At 48.7% G+C, this 23,840-nt stretch overlaps 1 protein-coding gene across 3 annotated transcripts in view; it reads right to left on the bottom strand.

The window, feature by feature from the left end:
• ABR (ABR activator of RhoGEF and GTPase) overlaps positions 1-23,840 on the bottom strand; it is a 119,059-nt gene that overhangs the window by 84,691 nt on the left and 10,528 nt on the right. Inside the window, exon 1 of one of the 3 annotated variants that reach the window (XM_053367619.1) lies at positions 8,433-8,886. The exons of the other annotated variants lie outside the window; for them this stretch is intronic. Within the exon in view, the coding sequence (XP_053223594.1) occupies positions 8,433-8,493 (61 nt within the window). The 5' untranslated portion in view covers positions 8,494-8,886. Of the gene's footprint in view, positions 1-8,432; positions 8,887-23,840 lie in introns of those variants that run through there. 3 annotated transcript variants of the gene reach the window in all.

The following is a 23,840-nucleotide window of genomic DNA, read 5'->3' as shown; positions in this document are numbered from 1 at the left end:
TGTGTGACTCCTCCATGTGAGTTTGGGGGGGGGGTGGCGGCAACACAAGAACGGGGCCTTTTCTGCAGTGGCTCCCCATTTGTGGAATGCTCTTCCCAGGGAGCTTCACCTGGCGCCTTCATTATACACCTTTACACACCAGGCAAAAATCTTCCTCCTTAATCAGGTCTTTGGGTGATTGATAGCCTATGCTCTCTTAAAACGTATTGGGGGGTTATTGGGTTGCTTTGCTTTTTTAATGTATTTTGTGGTTTTATTTTGTGATTTTATGTTGTAACCGTCCTGAAACCTGTGGGTATATGATGGTATACAAATTTAATAAAGAATAATAATAGCATATAAATATACATGCAGTTGGGAACGTATTTCCCCTTTTTGCATATGCGTGCAATTGTTCTGCATGTGAGTCTTTAAAAAAAACAAAAAACAGTACTGTGAAATCACATTAAGCAGAAAGCAATTTGTAAACGAAATGAAACAGTAATAATAATAGTGATTCATACGTGAAATGAAGCAATAGTAATAATAATAATTAAAATGATTAATTAAAACTAAAAGGAGTCACAATAAGAGATTTATTAAACTGATGGACTTTGCAGAACTGGCGAAACTTCCGAAGAATCCGGAACCAGCGAGACCAAGCATTCCAAAACCCAGCCAGATGGGCGGGGTGAAAATAAATTATTATTATTATTATTATTATTATTATTATTATTATTATTATTATTCCAAAAGGACTGGAATAAATTTATATTATGTTTGAAAGACAACTGTAAGCAATTAACATCATTAGCAGGGTTATCTGAAGATTTGTAAGATGAAATTGCTACCTATTCAGGTTGAGTCATATAATATTTTAGGTAATGATATAACAAGGATAGGAAACGAAGCGAAATGTAAAGATGTAAATTTTAATTTTGTAAACCATCAGACGGGAGGGAGGGAAGTCATTAGGCTCAGTTTAGCCAAAGATATAAAACAAGAGGTTATGATGTTACGTAATGTGATTATATGTAAAACCAATAAAAAATATTTTTTTTAAAAAGAGATTTATAAAATGATGAACAGTGTTATCTTCCTATATGCATAAACATGTAAGGCTGTAGTCATGTTTGCTAAACCGCTGTGTGAAGCGCCTTCTCCCAGGCTTTTAAAAGGGGATGCATGCTTTAAAATGGCAATGCTCGCAGGTGCACACTCCAGCACGCATCGGCCAAGATCCGCCTCTCTCCTCCTGCGCTCTGAAAGGCACCTCTTCCCCCTTCTCCTCTCCCCACAAATGCTGGCTGGATTTCTTCCCCTGCCAGCCGGGTTTCCAAGCTCAACCCATCTTGTCCGAAACCTTCAGGGAACTAGGGAAGAAAAGGGAGGTTTTCTTTTGAAACAGAGCACAAGAGGATGGAACATGCCAGCGAGCAACAGCTCCCAGCGCACATCCGCCCAGCGGAGAAGACCGTTCCCAAAGGTTCCTGGGCCGAGGACGGCTCCACGGCAACTGGTGCGGCCCTAAGAGGACGAGAATGGCACTGCCCAAGGGACCCAAAGGAGCAGCACAGGCGGGCAGAGACCGGGGCGAGCGGGAAATCAGAGGCACGTGAAGGGAAGGAGAGCCCAACAGGGACCTGAGCGCAACAGCAGCAGTGCATGCTCTTCCCCCTTCTAGAGGCACTTACTGCCTCCGACAGAGGAGACAGGACATATTTATTCATGACATTTGCAGCCATCATTCTCCTCCTCCCCATTTCACCCTCACAACAACCCCGTGAGGCAGGTTAGTTAAGCCGAGGACGAATGACCGGCCCAACGGCTTGGGTGGGGATTTGAACCCAGGTCTCGCCCGGCGCTGTAACCACTAGGCCACACTGCCCAGCAGCCACGGACAGCCTTGCCCTCCTCCGTGAGTTTGTCTCATCTTCTTTCAAAGCCGCCCTGGTTGGCGGCCTCCCTCGTGGGAGCATATAGGGCACAGAACTCCTGAAGGTTAGGAAGGGTCTCAGGAAAGGGGGAGATCCTCTTTCCACCCGCCATTTTGGAGAGACTCCCATCATTTGTGACCATCAGCCATGGTGGCTTCTGGGAGTTGTAGTCCAATGACATTGGAAAGACCATAGGATTTCTCCATTCCTGATGTGGGAAGAGGCATCTCAGCCCCCTCAGGAGGGAATTCCTCTTCCAGAGGCATTCCCTCCTGAGAATGGTCCCTTCTGCTCAGTCAGTAGAGCATGAGACTCTTAATCTCAAGGTTGTGGGTTCGAATCCCGCACTGAGCAAAAAGATTCCTGTATTGCAAGGGGTTGGACTAGATGGTCCTCATGGTCCCCTCCAATTCTATAGGTCTATGATCTATAGGGCTAAGGGAGCTGTGGCCTCCTCTCTGATGTCGTTGGACTCCAGCGCCCATCATTCCTGACCATTGACCATGCTGGCAGGAACAAGCACAAATCATTCATTACCTACCCCATACATTTGAAACTTGGTCCCACCGCTCTGAACTGTCATGGCTTCCCCCAAAGACTCCTGGGAACTGTAGTTTGTTGAGGGTGCTGAGAGTGGTCCCCTATTTCCCCCTACAGTTCCCAGAATTCCCTGGGAGAGAGGTTGACTGTTAAATCGCTCTGGGAATTGTAGCTCTGTGAGGAGAATAGGGGCCCCCTAGCAACTGTCAGCACCCTTCACAAACTACAGCTCCCAGGATTCTTTTGGGGGAAGCCATAACAAAATGGCATGATATGGTTTTAAACACATAGGGCAAACAGGCCCCACATCCAAGCAATGTGATACCCATCAGCTGTCAAGCACTAGCACAGACTATTTCTTATTTATTACACTCCATCCGACTGCTATTCCCAAGTGGTCTCTCATCCACCCGCAAACCAGACCTCAACCTGCTTAGCTTCACTACGGCGGCTGTGTCACAGACCTCCGAGCCACTGCCTGCTCTCGACAACTGTCAAGTTCTGAAAAGCTCTGAATATTCACTGGGTATTTGACATCCCATCATGGGATAACGTGGGTGAATATTCTAGGGAGAAGGCTTTCTGAAAGTTAAACTTGCCTCGAATCCAGGTTAAGAAGAACGCTTAGCCTTCTGCACATCCACACAAAGCAATATCTGTATTCATTTATGCATACAAAAAAAGAGAAAAGCATGTGTTATGTTGGTCACAGGCCATTTGATGGCCACAAATCAGGGATTTTTGCTCCCCATAACTCCATCACACTGCTGCTTTTTCTGATACACATTTTTTAAAGGCACTAGTCCTCATTATAACAGAAAAACGCTTAAAAGAGAAGGGAAACTGCCACTGAAGGCGTTTCTTGATGATGGGGATAATACTTAGGCAGGATCAGCCAATATGATACCAGACAAATGTTTTGGACTACAACTCCCATCATCCCCGGCTACTCGCCATTCTGGTTGGCACTGGTGGGAGTTGTAGTGCACAGAAGCTGGAGAGCATCGCTCTGCCTAGCCCTGCTACAGGGTGCACAAAGCACATCACAGATATATAAAGGTTACAACAACCCTTCGAGGTAGGCTGGTGGGGTTTTTTGCCGCCATAGGGCAGAAAAAGGGCTGGGAGAGAGGCCCGCTCAAGGCCAATTGGTGAGGTCAAGCCAGAGGCAGAATGTGCCACCACCCTGAGATCTGCGGTTGAAGGGCGGTATACAAATTCAATTAAATAATAATAATAAATTTGAGGTCAGTGGAAAACATTGCTTATCCATCTCTTCCTTGTTTCAGGGAACGGTTCCTTATTTCGTATTTAGTACTCACTGAGTACTAAACCGTATTAAACAATAATAATAATAATAATAATTTATTATTTATACCCCGCCCATCTGGCTGGGTTTCCCCAGCCACTCTGGGCGGCTTCCAACAAAACACTAAAATACAATAACCTATTAAACATTAAAAGCTTCCGTAAACAGGGCTGCCTTCAGATGTCTTCTAAAAGTTTGGTAGTTATTTTTCTCTTTGACATCTGGTGGGAGGGTGTTCCACAGGGCGGGTGCCACTACCGAGAAGGCCCTCTGCCTGGTTCCCTGTAACTTGGCTTCTCGCAGTGAGGGAACCGCCAGAAGGCCCTCAGAGCTGGACCTCAGTGTCCGGGCAGAACGATGGAGGAACTGTTCCTTAAAGTCGCCATTGGGGAAGAGTTGTGTGGGACTCTACATGCTCCCGCATGGCCCATGCGCAACGATGATGGGAGCTGTATTCCACAAGAGTTAGTGATGCTCAACCAATTTAGTGGTTTAGACAAATTCGTGGAGATAGATAAAGCCATGGGTCCATCTCCACCGGTCAGTGCCTGATCTCTGCAGCCAGGCTCTTCTGATGCCGACTGCCCTCACTCACCGTATGACTTCAAATGCCATCAGTGATGGCGGTACATAGTCAAATCCTGCACTGGGTTAGCCACCGTGAGAACAGGATGCTGGGCTAGACCTGATCCAGCACCCAGGCTTTTCTGCCCTTCTTGATTTCTGGAGGGCCACCAGGTCCTCATCCTTCCTTAAAACACAACGTCAGTTCTACAGGGAGAAGCAACAGATCTCACACTCCACCCTCCAATTTCCTTCCACATCAATATCCATTCCCTGCCACTCCAAGGCAACAGCAAAAAAGTAAATCCCCGCTTTAAAAACCTCTCTAATGTCCTGTTTCGTAACAAGGAGGGAGGCTGAAGTTGGCACCAGCCAAGTCAAATAACGGATTGTCAGGAGTAACTGCAGTCGAAAACAGGACAGGCGCTTCAGCCAGACCAGCTAGTCTGGGGTGAGGGTGAAGAGCATGAGCTCTGAGCCAGGAAGAGACACCTGCCTGGACCCCATCAGAGGCCCTTCCTCCAAGTATCTCCCACAGGAGATGTTGCCGGTTTTCGTTTGTGGGTGGGTGGGTGGGTGGGTGGGTACAACCAGTGGTTCATTTGTGGTCTAAAAGGTGGCAGGAATTATTCTTTTTGCTATTATGGGAACCACAGAACTGTAGCGTTGGGAGGGACATCCAGTCTAACCTGCTGCAAGCAACAAACATTATTATTTACTACTCGCCCACAGCCTAAGTTTCCAGCTATGGCTTTCATATTATTGCTCTGGCATGGGCCCCATCTGCACTTTGAATAGCCACCGTTTTCCCCAAAGAATCCTGGGAGCTGTAGTTTGTTTAGGGTGCTCAGAGTTTGTAGGAGACCCCTATACTCCCTCCCAGAACTACAATTCCCAAAATGACTTTTATTTATACCTAAAAGTATCTCTCTCTACAGTTTTTAAGCGCCAATATGAACAACACCTGTATGCAAAACAAACACAAACACCTCCCCACCCTCCCAGCCTGGGAAAAGTTCTCCTGTGAGTCAATGGCAAGGGAAGAATTTAAAAATCAGGCCTCCCACATGCGAGTCTGTCAATGAAACCGCAGGGAAAGATGCAGCTGTTTGAATCTCCTGACCTGAAACTCCTGTTTCTAATTGCTGTTTTGACCGGTTTAGTTTGTTGTGCTCTGTGTGTGTTTATTCCACACTTTAATTGTGGATACTTTTAAAAAAAATGTTTGGTGGAATCGCTTTATGGTGGGTGTTTATATCTCAATTTTGCAGTCACTTTTATACTTGTAAACAGCTCCTAACTGATTGACTGCATTTCTGTCTTAGGCCAAAGTCAGGCATCTCGATAGTGCGGTGCAAACAGTTTATCGGACCAGGATTAAGCCTTGTTCCCGTGTGCTTTCTCCTCTACCCCACTTCTGATTTTAGCGCAGATATCTTCCAGTTCCATGTAAGGTCTGAACCAGAAAACTGATTTAGCTTAAGCCAAGATAAGTGCCATTAAAGTCTGGCAAGAGGGGATTGCAACAGGCCATTAATAAATTTGATTGTCAAGACAGAATCCTCATTCTGTTTCATCTCTTAGGTGCATGCAGTGCTAAATTCTGGATTTAGTAGTATTGGTACAGAAACACTTTTATGAATGTAGATTGCTCTCCCCAGGGAGGTCCGCCTGGTGCCTTTGTTGCGTATCTTTAGACACCGGGCAAAAACATTCCTCTTCTCCCAGGCCTTGGTTTCACTAGCCAATCTATGGCCTTTTAAACTGTGAGAGTCTGGGTGGGGATATTGTTTTTATTTATATACTGTAAACCACCCTGTGATCCTCAGATGAAGAGCAGTATAGAAATACTATTATTAAATAATAATTATAATAATAATAATGAAGGTGAATGGTGGGAGTTTCAGCACTAAGAAAGGGAAGGACTTAGCACTGAGCTGAACTGTGGAACTCACTGCCACAGGAAACAGTGTTGGCCACCAGCTTTAAAAGAGGAGTAGACAGACTCTTGATCTCAGGGCTGTGGATTTGAGTCCCACATTGGGCAAAGAGATTTCTGCATTGCAAGGGGGTTGGAGTAGATGGGCCTTGTAGTCAAGTACAACAAAGCATGCGTGAAATAGGAGATACATATATAAATATACGCTTAACAGCACAGAAGAATAACCACTCAAAGAACTTCGGTTACTTGGGCAACAGAGAAGCTGAGTTAATGAAGCAGAGGAGAGGAGCCTGCTTTTTAAATGTTGTTGTTGTTGATTTCATTTCGTGTTTCATTAAAAATGTAGACGGCCCCCTTAACCCTTAAAACCAGCAAGACATTTATCACACCTGAGACTTCCCGAACGCCAAAGCACAACGCGAACCCAAAATGTCTGAGCATAATGTAGATTTGCACATTTATAAAACACTCTGCTGGAGCCAGGTCTGTTTTCCAAACCCTTGTTATCAACCACAATTCTGAATTTTCGGGGGTGGGGAAGAGACTGAGGTCCAGTTCAACGGGGAAGAAAGAGGTTTGCTTTTGAGCATCACATCAGCTCCACCATCCTAAATCTTTCTGCTTTAATCACAAGCCCTTGAGCCTGGGGAAGAAAGGCACTTTGCATATGTCCAGAGGAACCATTTCTATTACAAACCTGCCATTTTATTTTTTTAAAAAATTACATTTGTTACCTTATCATCCCAGCCTCCCTCCAAAAATATACTGTGGTATATACTGTTCTCTCTCTCTCTCTCTCTCTCTCTCTCTCTCTCTCTCTCATCACAACCTGTCGTACAACCACCCTGGAAGGTAGACTAAGCTGAGAAACTGCCCCAATGGCACACTCAGTGAGATTCAACAGCTGAGCTGTGATTCGAACCTGGATCTCTGCCCTGTCCTACCTCAAGAAACTTAACTATCACACTGGCTCTTGGGAAGGTGTCTTGGATTAGCATGGTGGCTAATTTCTGAACAGGAAGCCCCCGCCAACCAAATCTTTTCCCCGGCATGAATTCCGTCCGTATTGAATTGGCCTCAGTCTCCTCACCTGCAGTATGGGGGATAATACCACTCTAACCTACCTAGCAGGTTTGTTGTGAAAGGATGGCACACTTTTGAATGCCTAGGGGCCGCTATATAAACCCTGTTATTGATAAGATTTCTGAAAAGTCTCAAAGATCAGAATTCATCTCACGTCTGGCTTCTGGCGTCGCCTGCCCTGCTTTGCCACCTGGCTCTGCACCCCAAAAAATGCTCGAGACCCCCCACTAACGTGGGTTTTGGGAGGGGGACAGAGGAAGTTCCAAGGCTGGAACCCCAAAAGCAAGGAGGGAAAGATGGAGGCTAGATGCAGGGAGCCAGGAAGAGAAAGTCAAGCTCAGTTGTGTAAGCAGATCACACCTGCTGTGCTGATCTCGCCAGCTCACCAACACCCCCCCCTTTCCAAATTTCTTTACATCACAGTCTGGGGCGGGCAGAGGGGTCCCCAAGGAAGTTGGGGGGAGGTTAGGGGAACGAAAAGGCCAAGCAGCTGAAACCGGGGTGTCAGGAGTGTGAAGCAAACTCAGGAGGGGGATGTTGGTGTAGAATCAAGCTGCATTTTAAGGGGGCATTAATTTCAGAGAGATTCAACTGGAAGGAAAACCCACAGGTTTTTCTCTTTTTTTGGAAGGGGGGATCTCAGTGGATGGTCACCCCACCCCAATTTTGCATCCTCTTTCTCCTTTTCCCTCCCTCCTTTGCCACATCAGGGTATCAACAGCCCTGGCGGGTTTATGTAACCCGCTCCAGACTTCCCAAAGCAGGTATTTTACGAGGCCAGCCACGGCGCATGCAAATCAGAAATGTTGGATAGCAAAATGGGGGGGGGGAGATGAGGGAGGGCAATGGTTTTGCTGGCGTGCACACACACTCTCCCACCCCCCTTTTAATAGAGGCAAGGGAGAGCCCAAATGCCAACCAGTCGCCCGCCTGGCGACGACACAGAACACCAATGAAAGCTGGTACCCCCGGGGCAAGCGAGAAGACCCCCGTTTCCTCTCTCTCCACCCCCATACACACACACACGCTTCCCAAAAGATTGGGGGGGGGCGAGGCACGAAGAGCGCAAGGCACGTACTGCTATAGAGGGTGTCGATCCAGGAGAGGCGCGGAGGTCCCCGCTGGCTCAAGGGCTCCATCCTAATTCAGCGATGATGATGATGATGTTGCCGGGAGAACCATCAAATCCTCCGGCAGAAGAGCATCTCTAAACAAAGGGAGAGGGGTTGGGGAGGGGAGTTGGGGAGCCGAAATGTGGAGGCGCACGACGCCGGGAAGAGGGGTGCGATTTGGAAGCTGGGTTCTTTAAAATAAAAATTTGGGGGAGAGATAAGAAACGCACAGAGAGATAAACAGCGCAGCTTCGGGGAGAGCACCGAGCGGAGAAAAATAAAGGTGGAAGCGTTCAGGAAGCTGCCAGGGAGGGAAAGGATGAGAGGATGAAAAGGGAGGCAGTCAGGATGGAGCTCACATGCTCGCTGGCAGGGGTGGCGCTGGAGATGTGACAGCCCAGTGTGTGTGTGTGTGTGTGTGTGTGTGTTGGGAGGTGGGGTAGGGAGGTGCTGTGTTGGGTGGGGGGAATAGAGAGAAGGCAACTTTCTTCCCAGGGTGTGAGGGGGAGGGAGAGCCCTGCCCACCAATGGCGAGCGCACAAGCGCTCCCCCAATGCTCCCTTACGCAAGGGAGGGAGATGGAGGCACAAGATGGGGAGGGGGGAGAGAGGGAAGGGGGGGGAGCCGGCAGTGCCCTGCGGAGGGTGTCTGGGGAAAAGGGAGATACACACACACACACAGAGGCAGGCAGGCAGGCCGTCTCAGGCTCTCGCCCACTCTGGAGGGAGATGCATCTTCGGGGGTGGGCTGCAGCCGAGTGGTTAGAACATCAGCATTGCGTGCAGAGGGTCCCGGGTTCAGGTCCCAACAGCAGCTCCAGGTAGGGCTAGGGACGTCCCTTCCTAAAACCCTTGGAGAGCTGCTGCCAGCCAGTGCGGGCAGTACAGAGCTACATGGACCAGCGAATTAATGCGGTAGAAAACAACTTCCTCTGCTTAAAGTGTCTTTTTATTTCAAATCATGAGGACTAGCATCATGATTCCAGGGGAAGAGCTGCTGGGGCAGAACCCTGTCACAGTCTCTGGAGAGACACTGCCAGTCAAGGCTGACAATACTGAGCTAGATGGACCACTGCCTCAGTCTACTGAAACCCATCCTTAATTCAGAACTTTGAGGACTAGATATTTATTTTGTTTTTCCGGGGAGTTCAGTGGGAGAGCAACTGCTTTGCATGCAGAAGGTTCCGGCTTCAGCTCCCAGTGGGGCTAAGAGACGCTCCCCCTAACCCCAGGGAGCCGCTGCCAGCCAGTGTAGACAACCCTGAAATATGACTCAGTAGAAGGCAGCTTCCTATGCTCCTATTTCAACCCTGTATTCAGAATCATGAGGGCTAGAATCTTAACTTGCACTTTGGGGAAGGATCAGACCTGCTTTGCATGCAGAAGGTTCCAGGTTCGATCCCTGAAGGCATCCCGAGGTTGGGCTGAGGAAAACTCCCTGCCTCAGGCAGAAAAGCAACAACCATCCCTTAGAGTTTATCCCCAAACATGTGGAGCTCAGAGGTAGACTGCCTCTATCTCTTGAGGCTCCACCATGGATCGTGAAACCCAGGTGTTCTCCGCCTGAGCTATCCTGATAGGTACCAGGAGTAGCTGTTCTGCAGCCGTCCTGATGCTGCTGAACTACAACTCCCCTCATCCTCTCTGGCTGCCGACCATCCTGGCTCACAGGGCTGATGGGAGCTGGAGTCTATCAAGGCCTCGAAAAATGACCAGGGTTCCTTATCCCATGTTTCGATGAGGAATATCCACTTTGCTGAACGAACCCCTTGGCTACAGGGCAGGGAACCCCGTGGGTGCAGATGTGGATGAACTATAACTCCCATCACCCCTGACCTCTGGCCTTAATGGCTGAGGACAGTCTAGGCACCCTTGAACCACAGTTTCCAGGATAGTTAGGGTGAGGACGTTGTTGTTGTTGTTTAGTAATTTAGTCGTGTCCAACTCTTCGTGACCCCCTGGACCAGAGCACGCCAGGCACTCCTGTCTTCCACTGCCTCCCGCAGTTTGGTCAGACTCATGCTGGTAACCTCGAAAACACTATCCAACCATCTCGTCCTCTGTCGCCCCCTTCTCCTTGTGCCCTCCATCTTTCCCAACATCAGGGTCTTTTCCAGGGAGTCTTCTCTTCTCATGAGGTGGTCAAAGTCTTGGAGCCTCAGCTTCAGGATCTGTCCTTCCAGGGAGCACTCAGGGCTGATTTCCTTCAGAATCAATAGGTTTGATCTTCTTGCAGTCCATGGGACTCTCAGGAGTCTCCTTCAGCACCAGAATTCAAAAGCATCCATTCTTCGGCGATCAGCCTTCTTTATGGTCCAGATCTCATTTCCATACATCACTGCTGGGAAAACCATGGCTTTAACTATAGGGGCCTTTGTTGGCAAGGTGATGTCTCTGCTTTTTAAGATGCTGTCTAGGTTTGTGCTTTAAATCTATGGTGTCCATACAAACTTAATTGAACCTGGGACCTTCTGCATGCCCAGCAGCTGCCCTGCCCTGGAGCTGTGGCCTGATGCAGCCCAGCAGGGTCTCTACACCAGCGTGGTGTAGAGGTTAGAGCATCAGGCTAGGCCCTGGGAGGCCTGGGTTCGAATTCCCCACCTGGCCATGAAACTATCAGAGGGTGTGTGGCCTTGGGCCCATCACAGACTCTCAGCCTAACCTACCTTACAAAGAAGACCACATACAGTGGTACCTCAGGTTAAGAACTTAATTCGTTCCGGAGGTCCGTTCTTAACCTGAAACTGTTCTTAACCTGAAGCTCCACTTTAGCTAATGGGGCCTCCTGCTGTTGTTGTGCCGCCGGAGCACAATTTCTGTTCTCATCCTGAAGCAAAGTTCTTAACCTGAAGCACTATTTCTGGGTTAGCAGAGTGTGTAACCTGAAGCATATGTAACCTGAAGCGTATGTAACCTGAGGTACCACTGTACATACCACCCTGAAATCCTTGGGGTACAAATGCAATAAATTAAAATGAATTTTTAAAACTCCAGAATACCAAACTGCATTTCTGCCTTTTCCAACCCGTCCATGTTTTCTCTCCCCTGGGGGACAGAGAACAGAATCTGACGACCAGGGCAGCTGTTTGGCATGCAGAAGGCCCCCAACTTTGATCTCCACCTAGACAAGGGTCTCCAGTAAGGGAGTCTCTGTTTGGGGCCCCGGAGAGCAGCTGCCGGTCAGAGCAGACCGCACTGGCCTTGATGGGACCGACGCAGCGAACCCTGGCGTAAGCAGCTTTTGCCGTTCAACATGGAGAACGCCACACCCGCCGTGGCAACAGACCAGGAGCCACGAGGAGGTCGGCTCTGCTCTCTCCCCCCCCACCCCCATCTCTACGTTTAGCCCAAGGAAACGTAAGCGCCAGGGAGCCATCAACCCCAATATGTCACAGTGTCGGCCAAGCGTTGCGGCGCGGAGGCTGCCCTTGACGAGAGCGCTGTCGGCCGGTCTGCGCTGGAGGCAAAGTGCTGGCATGGGGCTGCTCCCCCCCCCACCTTAGCTTCTCCCCATCTCCCACCCAGGCAGACGTCTCGGGGAATACCAGCAGGATATTTGCAGAAAGGATAGAATCGCAGAATAACGCTAGAGTTGGAAAGGGACCCCTGGTGGTCATCCATTCCAACCCTCTGGAATGCAGGAATCTCAGCCCAAGCATCCCCGACAGAGGGCCACACCAACCTCAGATTAAAAACCTCCAAGGAAGGAAAAGCCTTCTCTGTACAGAGTTCTGGAATCCTTTCACTAGCGACTTTCCTCCCCTTTTCATATGAAAGCTGAAGAGTTGGCACACCTGCCCAGGGGCACCCAGGGAAGCCCTCGTGGGCACCACAGCGCCCGTGGGCACCTGGTTGGCGACCCCTGTTCCTGGGGATTTCAAGCATCACTATCATGGGCTGCCCACTGGCCAAGGAGCTTTTCCTACAAGCCCACACAAATGCTTATCCGAAGATAAAAAGGAGGCAGACAGGCAGGCAGGAACCCCAACAGTCCTGGAACACTGACTCCTTTTTCATCATCATCATCATCATCATCATCATCATCATAATAAAAAAATAAAAATAAAAAAATGTACCCCGCCCATCTGGCTGGGTTTCCCCAGCCACTCTGGGCGGCTTCCAACAAAGATTAAAAATACATTAAAACAAAGATTAAAAATAACACACACACACAGTGATGTCCCCTTGAAATGGCAAAGTCAGATTTAGAGGATATTATTATACCAGAGCAGGGACGCGGGTGGCGCTGTGGGTAAAAGCCTCAGCGCCTAGGGCTTGCCGATCGAAAGGTCGGCGGTTCGAATCCCCGTGGCGGGGTGCGCTCCCATCGTTCGGTCCCAGCGCCTGCCAACCTAGCAGTTCGAAAGCACCCCCGGGTGCAAGTAGATAAATAGGGACCGCTTACTGGCGGGAAGGTAAACGGCGTTTCCGTGTGCCGCGCTGGCACACCAGATGCAGCTTGTCACGCTGGCCACGTGACCTGGAAGTGTCTCCGGCCAGTGCTGGCCCCTGGCCTCTTGAGTGAGATGGGCGCACAACCCTAGAGTCTGTCAAGACTGGCCCGTACGGGCAGGGGTACCTTTACCTTTACCTTTACTATACCAGAGCAAGTGATCAAAACCAGCACACCTCGACAGAACAGCATTGGGTTGCAAGCCTTGGGGAGAGAACCTGAGTCAGTGTGGTGTAGTGGTTAGAGTCCTGGACTAGGACCCAGGAAACCAAGGTTCAAATCCCTGCTTAGCCATGGAGCTCACTGGATGCGGCCTCAGGTCAGTCCCTATCCTTTGCAGCCTAACTGACCTCACAGGGTTGTTGAGAGGACCAAATGGAGAGGAGGGAGACTGAACGCCACCTTCGAGGAAAACAGGGATGTAATTGCAATATATAAGTAATAATAAAAACATAGAACTACAAATTATTAGTAGTAGTACTTATTCAATTTACCACCCTTTAATCAAAAGATTTCATGCCAAACAACGTTTGAGAAGGGCAAAATATTAGGATTTTAGAATATTAGAAAACTAATAAAAAATATCATTAAAAAGGGATTATTATTGGAATAGATCTAGTCAACGGCACCCTGATCCTTAGGGAGGGAGGCGGCATCCAAAAATGCAGATCCAAAACCAGGCAATAAGGGAGAATGGCAAAAGATCTGGATCCACCAAGTTTGTTTTCTCCTGGAGGGCAGGACTCGAACCCATGGCTTCAAGTGACAAGAAAGGAGATTCCGACTGAACTTTCTGAAAGTGAGAGCAGTTTGACAGCGGAATGGACTCACTTGGGAGGTTGTGGACTCTCTCTCCTGCTTAAAAACTTCCAAGAGGTTGGATTGTCCTGGATGCCTGAGTTGAGATTCCTGCATTGTGGGGGGCTGGACTAGATGACCATGGGGGGTCCCTTCCGACTCTACAATTCTATGAAAACTGCCGGCTGCCTGACTCTACGTCTCCCAAGGGTGATCTCTCTCCGCCCCCCTTCTCCTCTGCCACCTCACTCCCTGACTGGCAGTGCCTCTTGACACCCTCCAAGTGAGTCACGAGGGAGGGGTGGCAGTGAATCACCAGCAGAAGGTGGGAAAAGGCGGGGGGGGGGAGAACGTGCCATAATTAGCACCCAAAGATGCCTGCACAAAGGAGACGGATCAGGACAGTGTCTTTACTCTCTCTTCTTCCACCTGCCTTGCCCCACCCTCGTCTCTGCTTCTCAATTTGTATTGTATTATTTTATGCACCGTGGCTTGCCGCTGTTTTATTGATTGCAGTTTCGATATTATTTATTGTAATTGTTAAGAGTGGGTTTCTGTTTAATTTTTATATGCTGATATTATTATTCTATACTATTCTAATGATAGTTGAATGTAGATTGCTTATTTTAAAGCTGTTTTACTATCACAATTTTGTATTGCATTACAGTGGTACCTCAGGTTACATACGCTTCAGGTTACATACGCTTCAGGTTACAGACTCCGCTAACCCAGAAATAGTGCTTCAGGTTAAGAACTTTGCTTCAGGATGAGAACAGAAATCGTGCTCCGGCGGCAGCAGGAGGCCCCATTAGCTAAAGTGGAGCTTCATGTTAAGAACAGTTTCAGGTTAAGAACGGACCTCCGGAACGAATTAAGTACTTAACCCGAGGTACCACTGTAGATTGTTATAAGCTGTACATTCTTTGTTTCTTCAGCTTGAGCATTGTAAGATAGAAAGGCGGTACAGTAAAAAGTGGAATAAACCAAAAACAGATTAAAAAGCACATCAACATTCTACAAGTCTCCATAGGATTGAATAGTTGCTTTTAACTGCTTTTCTAAACTAATAATTTCATTGTTTTATTCTTTCCACAAACTGCTTTGAGGTTGCTGGGTTTGGGGTTTTTCTTTATTTACAATTAAGCGGTATATATGTTTGATAAAAGAAAAGAAATAAAATTCATCCACACTTTAAGGAGAGCAGCTTCTTCCGGCCGGGGGCATCGTGAAGTTAAACGCAAAAATGCCGGCCTGCAATTATGTTCCTGTAGCTTCTGCCAAGCTGATACCCTCCAGATGCTTTGGGAGTTGCAGTTCAAAACATCTGGGGGGGCGTCATCTTGGCGAAGGCCGCTTTGCTGTGCTGCTTCAAATTGCTTTTATGGATTTTTCAGATCTAGTGAGCCAGCCTGGGACCTGGACGGAGGCTTTTCTGCTTGACCACCAAGCTACAGCCCCGTCCTACGTCAGCAGCAGGAACCCAATTTTATATCTGTGGGAAAAGCAGCATCAGACAAGATGGGCTCTGGCTTGACTCCAGATAGAAGGCGGATTTCTTCCTTTGCCCACTCACGTCAGTGCCAAAGGACGGGAGCGAAAAGCCGTGGCAGTTTTGCATGCCAAGCGGGGCTGGGAAAGGCTCCTCCTGAAACCCTGGAGGGATGCTGCCAGTCAGTGCTGCTAGCACTGAGCCAGAAGGAGCAACGGCATTTCCTGTTCAGCCACTGATTCAGAACCATGAGGACTGGAATCTTGGCTTTACTTTTAAGGGAGGAGCCATAGCTTAGGGGTGCAAACCCTGTTTTGTATGCAGAAGGTCCCAGGTTTCATCCAAGTGACAAGTTGCTTTCCCCATACAGTGGTACCTTGGTTCTCAAACGCCTTGGTACTCAAACAACTTGGAACCCAAACACTGCAAACCCAGAAGTAATTGTTCTGGTTTGCGAATTTTTTTCAGAAGCCAAACATACTCTGTTTTGAGTTTTACACTACTGATGTGAATGCCACACTTCCATTTTGAGTTTTACGCTGAGGTCTGTCTGTTTTTGTTATTTTTGTTTTGTTTTGGCGGCTCTTTTTGTTTTGTTTTGTTTTTGTGACTGTGTGGAGCCCAGTTCAGCCACTGATTGATTGATTGTGTGACTGCGGTACACTGTTTATTGCCTTCATTTTCTGGATCCATGGCCTCGTTAATATAGTAAAATTCACATTAAATTGCTGTTTTAGGGGTTGTTTTTAAAAGTCTGGAATGGATTAATCCATTTTGCATGACTTTCTATGGGAAAACACGCCTTGGTTTTGGAACACTTTGGTTTTGGAACGGACTTCCGGAAAGGATTAAGTTTGAGAACCAAGGTACCACTGTATTTATTTACCTACTTAATTTATACAGCTGCCCTATAGGAGAAGTACAACAGGAAGCCAGTGTGGTGTAGTGGTTAGAGTTTCACACTAGCACCTGGGAGATCAGGGTTCGAATCCCCGTTCAGTCACAAAGCTCACTGGGTGAGCCTGGGGTCAGTCACAGCCTCTTCACCTACCTTGCAGGGTCGTTGTAAAGATTAACTGTGGAAGGGGATGAACCACGTACTCCTGGGGTACAAATGCAAGAATAAGTTCTTCAGTTTACCTGCTTAAGAAGGCTGGAGGGGCCAGCCAGGTGGAGATTTCTAACCCTGGCTCTCTCTGCTAAAACACCCTCTGTGCATGCTCAGGAGGATTCCCACTTCAGCTGTGCCTTCTGGCTTTCAGAGGTCAGTTCTAGGGCCAACACAAAACTCTTATTGCTGCGGCAAAGGCAGAGGGGGAGAGACAGCTAATTGATGGAAGGCAAAGCTCTAATAAAATAAGAACCGAGAAAATGTGCACGCACACACAGAGTCCATCCTCTCCTTCCCTTCTTTACCACAAGGTCCCCAAAGCCCAGGCAATTACTGGTGGGGGAACGAGAATGCAGAAATGGAAGCCACCAAGGACAGGTCCAGTCCGGTAAAATTATATACTGTTACTTTTGAGAAGCTCTCTGCCCTCTCTGCCCTTAACCAGCTCTAGGCTGCCACCTTGTGGCCCAAAGGGATACATGAAATAGTTTTTAGATGGGTCCAGCCCTCTCCAGGGAGAAAAAGGGAGCCCTTCACCAGTTGAATGGCTGCCTGTCACATTGCCACCAAAAGGGAGTCTGTGCTTTCCAAAAAAGGGGGGGCTAGGTTTCTCTGAAAGTCCAGGCTACGAAGAACCGGCCCAAACATATCCTCATCATGCATTTAAACCCTGCTTTTAAAACTCTTATTATTTTTTAAGGTTGCTGTTCTCTTTTTTCCAGTTTCTAGCTTTGGCTCCTAGGTCAAACACACACAAAATGTGTGCCCAGGAACTTTTGCATGCTCTAAATAACACTTGTTAAAAAAACCAACAACTTGAAACTTGACGCGAGAGTTTTGCAGGTCTCTGAGCTGCCTTGGGCCCAGGGCCAAGTGCGGCCCTTAAGGCCCCTCTGTCTGGCCCCTGGGACTCCCTCCCTCCCCAGGCCACACCCTTCACTGGCCCTCCTTCGCACCCTCTTGGGAGTTTCTGATGGGCTGGGGCTGTCGGATCTGTTTTTTGATATATGTCTATTTCTTGCTCCCATGGGAGACACTGGTGTAACAAACTTAAATGGGCAACTTCATGGAAAAGAGGGCTATCAAAGGCGACGAGCAGGAGGGGAGAGCGGCTGAAGATCACAGGGTGGTTTGCAAGATAAAAACACAATAACAGAATGAATCCCAATTCTTGGAAACCTCAGGAGGGGAGAGGGCTGCTTGGATCCTGTTTGTGGGCTTTCCTTCGGTGCCTCTGTGAGAACAGGATGCTGGCCTAGATGGGCCATTGGCCTGATCCAGATACAGAGCTCCTCTGATGGAACCTCCATGCCCAGAGACAGTCTATCTAGGTTCCTAGGTTCTTAGGGACTGAAGACAGCCCTGTTCAGGGAAGTTTTTAATGTGTGACATTTTAATGTATTTTTATTCTTTGTTGGAAGCCGCCCAGAGTGGCTGGGGAGACCCAGCCAGATGGGCAGGGTACAAATAAATTATTATTATTATTATTATTATTATTATTATTATTATTATTATTATTTGGCCACTGTGGAGACAGGTGGCTGGAACAGGTGGGAAACCGGCCTGATCCGGCAGGCGCTTCTTATGTTCTTATGGTGTGTTTTACACTGCTTTTTACACTTGCTTTTAATAGACGTTTCTTGCAAGTTGCTTTCTTTTTTCTTTTTATCTGAAAAAAGCGATAGATAATAATCATCGTTTTGATAAATGAGACAGCATCCTTCCCGGCCCTCCAGGAGCTCGTTTCTGCTTTTACCATCGGCAAAAGGCTTTCGCTTCCTTTTGAGGAGGGCCAGGCAGCAAAACCGCAGGGACGCTGCTCAGAGGCAGGTGCAGAGACCACCGTTTCCTGAGAGAAGCACTGGCAGCTCTGAAAACGTTGCAAGCTGTCCCCTTGGCCTCAGAGAGGAGATGCTGCATACAGGAGCATCACCAATGAGTCATCCAAAGTTTTTAGGCGAGAGTTCCTCAGTAGAATCAGACTTCCCCAGCCAGCTGCCCTCAAGGAGTCCCACGAAATCTTCCTTCTCCCATCTATGCTCTGGTAACCTCTAGGCCGGGTTACTGCAATGCGTTATACGTAGGGCTGCCTCTGAAGACAGTTCAGAAGCTTCACCAGGACTAGAAGGTTTGAGAATATAATGCCAATCTTATCCCAACGGCACAGGCTGCCAGTTGGTTTCTGGGCCCATGGACTGCAAGAAGATCAAACCTCTCCATTCTGAAGGAAATCAGCCCTGAGTGCTCACTGGAAGGACAGATCCTGAAGCTGAGGCTCCAAGACTTTGGCCACCTCATGAGAAGAGAAGACTCCCTGGAAAAGACCCTGATGCTGGGAAAGATGGAGGGCACAAGGAGAAGGGGACAGCAGAGGGCGAGATGGTTGGACAGTGTTCTCAAAGCTACCAGCATGAGTTTGACCAAACTGTGGGAGGCAGTGGAAGACAGGAGTGCCGGGTGTGCTCTGGTCCAGGGGGTCACGAAGAGGTGGACACGACTAAACGACTAAACAACAACAACAAAAGCCCAACGTCACTGACTGCCAATTGGTTCCTGGGCCCAATTCAAAGTCCTGGTTTTGTCCTATAAAGCTTTAAATGGCTCAGGACAGCAATCCCTCAAGGACCGCCTCTCTCCTTTTGAACACCCCCAGACCCTGATATCATCATCTGGGGTCCTTCTTTATGCGTCTCCTCCATGAGAGGTCCAGGGGGCAGCAACACGAGAACGGGGCCTTTTCTGTGGTGGCTCCCTGCTTGTGGAACGCTCTCCTCAGAAAAGCTCCCCATGCACCTTCATATCTTTAGGTGCCAGGCAAAAGCATTCCTCTTCTCCCAGGTCTTTGGCTAATTAAACAATCTGTGGCCTTTTAAATGCGTTTGATGAAAGGGGGTTATTGTTTCATTGTTTTGAGCTCTCATTTTGTATTCTTACGTTGTGAACTGCGCTGCGATCTTCAGATGAAGGGTGACAATAACAATTTAATAAATGGGAATAATTATAATCTGGAGGGCAGCAGGTTAGGGAGTGCTGCTCTGGGGGTGTCCCTTGTGCTCCAAACTGACCCCCGGAAACCCTGCAGATCCCGGTCCTTAGAAGCCCCTTGGGGGATGACACACTAAAACCGGGGGGGGGGGCACAAATGCACGCACACACACGCACACACACACACACACCAGGAAGTTGCTTTAGCAAGAGGTCAAAGGGAACCAGACCGTTCCTAATCACCTGTAAAGCACCATGTTCAAAATCACGCACCTAAAAAAATAGTAACTTAAGGCAGAGCCCCAAATGCTGCACCCAGAGAGGAGCTCACCTGCTGCAACTCTGCAAGAGTGCCTGCTCTGGTCTGCTGCCAATCCATTTCTGCTGGGGGCGGGATAATTTGTCCATTGTCACTCTGACCGTTCCCCATGCTGGGATGAGGACCTCAGAGAAGAGGCGGCCTGCCGCAACTCTGCACAAGTTGCTCCAATCAGGAGGCAACCCCCCGGAACAGAACCTCAGAGGGCATCTAGTCCAACCCGCTCTGGAGGTGGAAAATCCACTGCAGCAGCATCCCTGATGGAAATCTTTTATCTGCTATCCTTTGGGGCCAATACAGAAAGCAACTGGCACACGACATAGGAAGTCAGACCACTGGTGCATCTAGTTCAATACTGTCCACACTGACTGGCAGCAGCAGCTTTCCAGGATTTCAGGCAGGGTGTCCTTCCCAGTCGTACCTAGAGATGCTGGAGATTGAACCTAGGTGCTCTACCACTGAGCCACTGCCCTTCCCCTAAAAACAAACCAAGTTTCCAGTCCTCAAGGTTCTGAATTCAGGGTTGAAATAGCAAGGGTTCATCTAGTTCAGTATCGCTTCCGAGCATGTTTCCGGGCACAATTCAAAGTGTTGGAGATGGGCAGGGTATAAATAAAATAATATTATTATTATTATTATTATTATTATTATTATTATTATTATTATTATTTTGCCTACACTGACTGGACCTGGAGATGCTGCTGGGTCCTTCTGCATGAAAAGCGAGGGCTGTACCGCTACGCTACAGCCCTTCCCCAAGGGCTCTGCCTCCCTGCCACTCCTGGCTCAAGCTTGAGAAAAACACACACACAGGTAGGCATGTCACTCCCGCAGGGCGTAGCAGTTGCCGTGTTGCCCTAGAGGCAAGCAGCCCAGCTTGGCTTCCCTGCCAGAGGACATCCTCCTCCTTGCCTGAGTCAACAGCCCAAGCGCACCCAATAAACAAGGGCTGTTTGCTTTGGCAGGAGAGGCGTGGACAGCCTCTCCCCAGGGCAGCATTGGCACAGCTCCACCAAGGAGGGGTGGAGAGCAAGCGGGAGGCCTTCGAGGCGGCATTCCTGGGCAAGCAAGCGCCATCCCGCACTGCAAGAACTGCGTAGCCTTTGAATCAGGTCAGGGGAGAAGCTTAGGACCAGGGGCTGAATGCGGATCCTGCTCTCTTGAGCTGGTCCCTGGACACACCCCTCACCAGCCCTGATTCAGTAACAATAAACACAGCCGTAACTTGGTTTTCAAACAGCTTAATTCTCGTACGTTTTGGCTCCCAAACGCCACAAGCCTGGAAGTGACTGTTCCGGTTTGCAAACTATTTTTGGAACCCGAACGTCCGATGGGGCTAATAATAATAATAATTTATTTATTTATACCCCGCCCATCTGGCTGTGTTTCCAACCGAGTATTAAAATACAATAACCTATTAAACATTAAAAGCTTCCCTAAACAGGGCTGCCTTCAGATGTCTTCTAAATGTCAGATAGTTGCTTATTTCCTTGACATCTGATGGGAGCATGTTCCACAGGGTGGGCGCCACTACCAAGAAGGCCCTCTGCCTGGTTCCCTGTAACCTCAACATCTTGCAGTGAGAAAACCGCCAGAAGGCCCTCGGCGCTGGATCTCAGTGTCCGGGTAGAATGATGGGGGTGGAGATGCTCCTTCAGGTATACTGGACCGAGGCCGTTTAGGGCTTTCAAGATCAGCACCAACACTTTGAATTGTGCTCGGAAACATACTGGGAGCCAGTAGAGGTCTTTCAAGACCGGTGTTATATGGTCTCGGTGGCCGTTCCCAATCACCTGTCTAGCTGCCGCATTCTGGATTACCGGTAGTTGTAGTTTCTGGGTCACCTTCAAAGGTAGCCCCACGTAGAGCGCATTGCAGTAGTCCAAGCGAGAGATAACTAGAGCATGCACCACTCTGGCGAGACAGTCCGCGGGCAGGTAGGGTCTCAGCTTACGTACCAGATGGAGCTGGTAGACAGCTGCCCTGGACACAGAATTGACCTGCGTCTCCATGGACAGCTGTGAGTCCAGAATGACTCCCAGGCTGCGCACCTGGTCCTTCAGGGGCACAGTTAACCCATTCAGGACCAGGGAATCCTCCACACCTGCCTGCCTCCTGTCCCCCAAAAACAGTACTTCTGTCTTGTCAGGATTCAACCTCAATCTGTTAGCCGCCATCCATCCTCCATCCGCCTCCAGACACAATTGGCTGCAGGAGCTTCCTGCAGCCAATCAGAAGCCGCGCTTTGGTTTCCAAACATTTTAGAAGTCGAACGGACTTCTGGAACGGATTCCATTCGACTTCCAAGGTACGACTGTAACAGCCGGGGGGAGGGGGACTGCACCCTCCTGGAGTGTTTTTGCATGTTCTCGAACTCTGATCCTGCCTCTTCCTCGCTTGGATGTAAGGCAGAGAGAAAGGGGCGTGAGGGTCTGTGCGCAGAAGCCAAGGTGGAAAATATTACTTATTAAATTTGTATACTTTGCCCTTCATCCGTAGATCTCAGGGTGGTATACAAAGTAAAAATACAGAATTAAAAGCACAAAATGCATAATAAAAATAATAAACTAAACAAACCGATAATCCCCCATTCCAAGACACATATAAAAGGGTATAGGATGTCAATCAGCCAAAGGCCTGGCAGAAGAGGAACCAGTCGCCTGGCACCTGAAGGTGTATAATGAAGGCACCAGGCGAACCTTCCTGGGGAGACGCATTCCACAAATGAGGAGCCACTGCAGAAAAGGCCCCGTTCTCGTGTTGCCACCCTCTGGACTTCTAGTGGAAGGGGCACACAAAGAAGGGCCTCAGGTGATGATCTCAGGGTCTGGGTAGGTTCATATGGAGAGAGGCGGTCCTTGAGGTACTGTATTTACATGCAATGCCCCACCCACTTTTGCCACTGGCCCCGCCCACTACTGGCACGCCCCACCCCACAAAACAATGAGACTCTCAAGCTGGAAAGCGTCCCTCTCCCTCGCTCAGAATTCTAGCCCTTAGGTCGCTTAATTTTAATGATTTAATTCCAATGGTAGCAAAGTTGCATTTCAAGTCGCTTTGGCCCAGTCTTGAACCCACAACAAAATGGGCTGCTGGTGAAACCTGTGCCCCCCCCAGCTGTTTAGAAGTGCTGCAGGATCAGGCCAATGGCCCATCTAGTCCAGTATCCTCTTCTCACAATGGCCAACCAGATGCCTGTGCGAAACCTGCACGCAGGACTGGACCACAAGAGCCCTCGCCCCCTCCCGAGGTTTCCATCAACAGCTATTCAGAAGCACGGCTGCCCCCAACCGTGGAGAAAGAATAGAGCCATCCTGGCTAGTATCCATCGATAGCCCTCTCCTCCTCCATGGATTTGTCAAATCCTCTTTTAAAGGCACCCAAGTTGGTGGCCATTGCTGTCCCCTGTGGCAGGGAGTTCCACAGGTTAACTAGGTGCTGTGTGGAAAAAAGGACTTTTCTTTAATCTGCCCTGAATCAGCTTGAAAGGTTACCCGCCGGTTCTAGTGTTCCTGGGTTTGTTGGGCTCCAGTTCCCATCAGCCCCTGCTGGTGTGGCCAGTGCTCAGGGATGATGGGAGCTGTAGTCCAACTGCATCAAAAAGGGGCTGCAGTTTAGCTCGCCTGCATTAAGCTATCAAGGCTTTATGTTGTTGCAGGAATTTATGTATAGGTTGGGGGGGGTTGCCCCTCCAGCAGATATCATGCACATGCAGCCCACTACCAAAATCAGCACAATCACTTTTGTGACTTGTCCCCACAAAACACTTCATCACAGTTTCTTCCTATCTATTCAAAGGGCCTTTGCTGCAGTGATACCTAATGTAAGAATTCACTGATAGATGCACCTGTGTACTGACTCACAGGGAAAACTTCAGAAATTCATCTAGACCTGTGAGCTCAGCTACTCAGCAGCCCCTCTGCCTGAGTGATAATCCCTGGCATCCTGATTCCTGAGTGCCAGACAGGTAGCCATTCCAGAAACAACCCAGATAAAGACAAGAGAGTCTGATTCACTTGGCTGGGAAACAGGGAAATGTAAATATCTCTTTTGTTACACTTGATGGGTGTTTGGTGGAGGGCAAGGAGAACCATGGGGCAGAGTCCAGGATGCTCAGATAACTGCCACCAGACCTCCCCTTTCATGATGTAACTGTGATGTATTAGTGATGTCATTTGGGGGGGTGTAACATGGGGATTAGCAGCTAATAAAAGTTTGGG

The sequence above is a fragment of the Podarcis raffonei genome, chromosome 15, assembly GCF_027172205.1.
Source record: "Podarcis raffonei isolate rPodRaf1 chromosome 15, rPodRaf1.pri, whole genome shotgun sequence".
In the NCBI taxonomy this organism is placed as follows: domain Eukaryota; kingdom Metazoa; phylum Chordata; class Lepidosauria; order Squamata; family Lacertidae; genus Podarcis; species Podarcis raffonei.
The sequence above is the reverse complement of the archived record's forward strand: the minus strand, read 5'-3'. Positions and strand labels throughout refer to the sequence as shown.